Source organism: Labrus bergylta, chromosome 4 (assembly GCF_963930695.1).
Source record: "Labrus bergylta chromosome 4, fLabBer1.1, whole genome shotgun sequence".
NCBI classification, from domain to species: Eukaryota; Metazoa; Chordata; class Actinopteri; order Labriformes; family Labridae; genus Labrus; species Labrus bergylta.
In genome coordinates, this window is record NC_089198.1 from 32,687,147 (window position 1) to 32,691,256 (window position 4,110).

General features: G+C 40.3%; 1 protein-coding gene across 2 annotated transcripts in view; it reads left to right on the forward strand.

Annotated features, from left to right (window-relative positions):
• Positions 1 to 574: 574 nt before the first annotated feature.
• LOC110002263 (dual specificity protein phosphatase CDC14AB-like) overlaps positions 575 to 4,110 on the forward strand; it is a 16,902-nt gene continuing 13,366 nt past the window's right edge. For both annotated transcript variants that reach the window (XM_065954399.1, XM_065954400.1), the window contains exons 1-2: positions 575 to 1,009; positions 2,959 to 3,049. In XM_065954399.1, coding sequence (XP_065810471.1) covers positions 964 to 1,009; positions 2,959 to 3,049 — 137 coding nt within the window. In that variant the 5' untranslated portion in view covers positions 575 to 963. The remainder of the gene's footprint in view (positions 1,010 to 2,958; positions 3,050 to 4,110) is intronic.

Genomic DNA, 4,110 nt, shown 5'->3' on the forward strand with positions numbered 1-4,110 from the left:
CACTCCTATAGGAATATTGTAGCAGGTTTAGCGTTTCTACAAATAAGTGGTTTTGGTTAAATAAGATAAGATGTAAGTGCAGGTTTAGTTTCTCCCTGAGGACAGCTCAGCTGGGCAATCAGAGAGCTCAGACATTTGGCAACTGAGCTTTGTCTACTTGGTGACGGATAAGTCATGACTTTACAAAAGGTGACATTGTGATGCTCTTCTGTACTACTTTTTTTAAGAGTTAAGTATTGTTTTTTGAATGTATTTCTATGAGAGATCATGTAGCCTAAATGTAATTATAAATATGAAAGTAATTTACTCTCTAGAAGCGTAACAATGTGTTTTTCAATTTAACATTACAGAGATATCAGGATGCTGCTCATCCATCAACGGCCCGCCTCTGTTAGGTTTAACTTCTTACGTATCTCTGTGTGTGTGTGCGTGTGTGTGTGCGTGTGTGTGTGTGCGTGCGTGTGTGCGTGCGTGTGTGTGTGTGTGTGTGTGTGTGTGTGTGTGTGTGTGTGTGTGTGTGTGTGTGTGTGTGCCGATGACAGTGCATGCAGCAGAGGATTACTGCGCTCCTCCAGTCTGGTGCGCGTCCTTCCGGGAAACGTTTTCATTTAGAGATGGAGAGACTGAATCATTTTCAGAAAACTAACTCAATTCAATGTGCTTCGGTTTGAATCTGAGACGTGACGAGTCCACTCGATGATGTAAGAGTTTTTATTTGACTGTTACGACTTTTGACGGTGTGACCATGTCTCTGAAGCTCCACACAGTGTCTGTTGTCACTTTATATTTAGAGATTAGCACTTTAAACTCCGTGTGAAGACGCCAGCATGGACGTGAAAAGTGTTTTACTCTTGCAGAAAACTCTGCTTTTTTTCTAATTTGTAGAAGACTGGAACTCCACTGGAGGACTACTGAACTCTATAACGGAAGATTTATTACAGGGACCCCCTGTTTGTGACTCAAATGGCAGAGGAATGTGAACTGTGGGGTGCGTCGGAGATAATTAAAGGTAAGCTTGGCAAACACTCACAAATCAGATCATTCATTTTTTTTGACGATTTATCATCAAGTAGTAGTCTCACTTTGTTAACCTCATTGTCATGGTCCTTCTAAAGATAAAGGCCATTTTATTTTTATCCTGGAGTTAACATGGCTGTGATGTGTGACTTGGGAAAGAATTCGCTTTGACAATTCAGACTTCAATTCAAATTAATTTTAATCATAAATGAACATATAGGCCATTGTGTCAGCACCAAAATACAAAGAAACTAAAAAAGGGAGAATGTGAAATTCTTTTTTATAAACATGGTTTTTCATTATCTTCATTTTGAATTTATGACGGAATTTTAAATTCTTAAGATCCATAGACTGTATATAAATATATAGTCTCAGTGACGTCATCCATTGGTTTCTCAAGAGGACTTTTGAAGCCCATTGGCGGAGGTCGCCATATTGTAAATGCTGTCTCAAAGTAACTTTATGTTAATGTAGAAACAGAAAAAGAGCTGAAGTCTCCTGACAGCTATAAAGCGCAGCTTGTCAGTTAGCTCAGCTACGCCCCTCGTTATGAAAAACAGTTACGAAACAATTTACTCCCACACAGAAAGAAATTAGCTATACAGACCAAATTGGTTTTTCAACCCAGGTGGTCATTTCATCTATTTTTTATATGGGTGGGAATGTGACTCCCGGAGCTTTTGCAGCCAGCCTCAAGTTGACATTGTATGGACGCTCAAGGAACTGCAGTTTTTTGCTTCAACACTGGAGGTTGCTGCCTGCTAAGACCACAGTGTCTAATTTGACCATAAAACAATAATGGCTTTACAACAATTTTTACTTTGAATAATTGTTATGCCAATACAAGAGAGAAGAAGAAAAAGAAAGCAATTTCATCCAACTGTTACATTGGATTTGAAAAAGGTCATTTTTAGCTGACTTCCCCATAACTGTAAAACAGTTTATAGACGTCATGTTAAAGTTTTAATATTATAATTTATTTTGACAGGTTTGTAACAGCAAAGGATGTTTACTCTCTGCCTGGGATGGGAATAACTCAGCCTGAACCAATATTTAAATCTTGCATATAAAATGTTTTGTGAAGAAGTCAAACTCTCTTGGTCTTTTGTTCTCAGCTCTGTGTTCACAGAGACGTGGCGGTGCTTGTTTAAGTTTAAGAGGCTCAATACCGATGGGCTCTTTACTCAGCAGCCTCTACCATCAGTGTGTGAATGTGTATGAATGGATGAGTTAATACCGATGGGCTCTTTACTCAGCAGCCTCTACCATCAGTGTGTGAATGTGTATGAATGTATGAGTTAATACTGATGGACTCTACACAGCAGCCTCTACCATCAGTGTGTGAATGTGTATGAATGGATGAGTTAATACTGATGGACTCTTTACTCAGCAGCCTCTGCCATCAGTGTGTGAATGTGTATGAATGGATGAGTTAATACTGATGGACTCTTTACTCAGCAGCCTCTGCCATCAGTGTGTGAATGTGTATGAATGGATGAGTTAATACTGATGGACTCTTTACTCAGCAGCCTCTGCCATCAGTGTGTGAATGTGTATGAATGGATGAGTTAATACTGATGGACTCTTTACTCAGCAGCCTCTACCATCAGTGTGTGAATGTGTATGAATGGATGAGTTAATACTGATGGACTCTTTACTCAGCAGCCTCTACCATCAGTGTGTGAATGTGTATGAATGGATGAGTTAATACTGATGGACTCTACACAGCAGCCTCTACCATCAGTGTGTGAATGTGTAGGTGTGACCTGCGGTGTAAAAGAGCTTTGAGTAGTCAGAACCTAGAAAAACTCTGTACTAGCTGAAGTCCATTTACCATTCATGATAACTGTCTGTGATCCACCTGAAAACTATGAATGATTCAGTCTCATATGTCTGCTTCTCCTCCTCTGTGTATTTGTGTCTTTGTGTGTGTCTCTACAGACAGGCTGTACTTTTCCACGCTGCACATCAAACCAAAGACGACAGCCAACACACATTATTTCAGCACAGATGAGGAATTCATTTATGAGAGGTAAGCATCACCACCGTACTAACTCCTCACAATGCAAGGCTGGTTGACAAATGCATTTACAGATGAGAATTGCCCATCTAGTAACAGAGCGCTGAACCCGAACAGTAAAGAATGTACAATACAAAGAAACATTAGTTATAGAGCAGAGATAGAAAAGTGTTCTTCAATGCTCTAGCCCTCTGCAGTCATTGTTGTAAAAACATGTAGGTCGGAGCGGTGAGGGGGTCGTTATCCAGGACCCCCGACAGGGTGAACAGGAGGGGTTCCTCCATGAAAACAACCTGCTTACTAAACATCATCCCCCTTGTGACACGCCCACTTCCTAAGACATCAATCATTTGAAACATTGATTTGTAAATTGAGACGAGGTGAAGAGATCTGCATGAATCAGCGGCAGCAGCTGTTTTTTCTGCCTCGTCATGTCGGAGTCTGTTTTTTTCTGTTCAGCATCTTTTAACACTGCTGTATCCGTTTAAGTTTTTTGCATCTTTTATCTGCTATTCAAAACTTTTATCTTCTTCTTTCCCCATAGTAAACAGGCCAATGTCATAATAACCAGACTTATTTCCTCAGATTGATATGATTACATTTAGTCCTCCACAGTCTGTGATAGTGTTCTTTTTAACCATGGCGATCTATCGAGGCATAGCAGACAGCTTCTAGGTGTATTTGGCCAATCAGAATCAAGTATTAAACACAGCTGTGTGATGAGTGTAATGACGGACTGTAGCTTCCACAGCTGTAATGTAACACAGTCAGATGACATAAAGGAGAAGAACTGAGCGCCTGAAGCTCTTCAGAAGGCTGTGCTGAACAATCTGGGTCTGTCCCTCCCTGAAGAGGGCATCAGTGTTGTGAGACCGATCATGTTGTGAGACTTTTTTACTTATGAAGCCTAACAGAAAAATAATTTAGTTACTGATGACCCTGTTTGCTGATCACAGCTGGTTATCAGTCAGCTTGAACAGCTGTTTGTGTCTGCAGAAATGTGAAAGAAAGACTCAGAGGCAGAGAGTTTCCTCCTAACTGTAAATAACTCGAGGAAAGTGATGTAAGTCTAA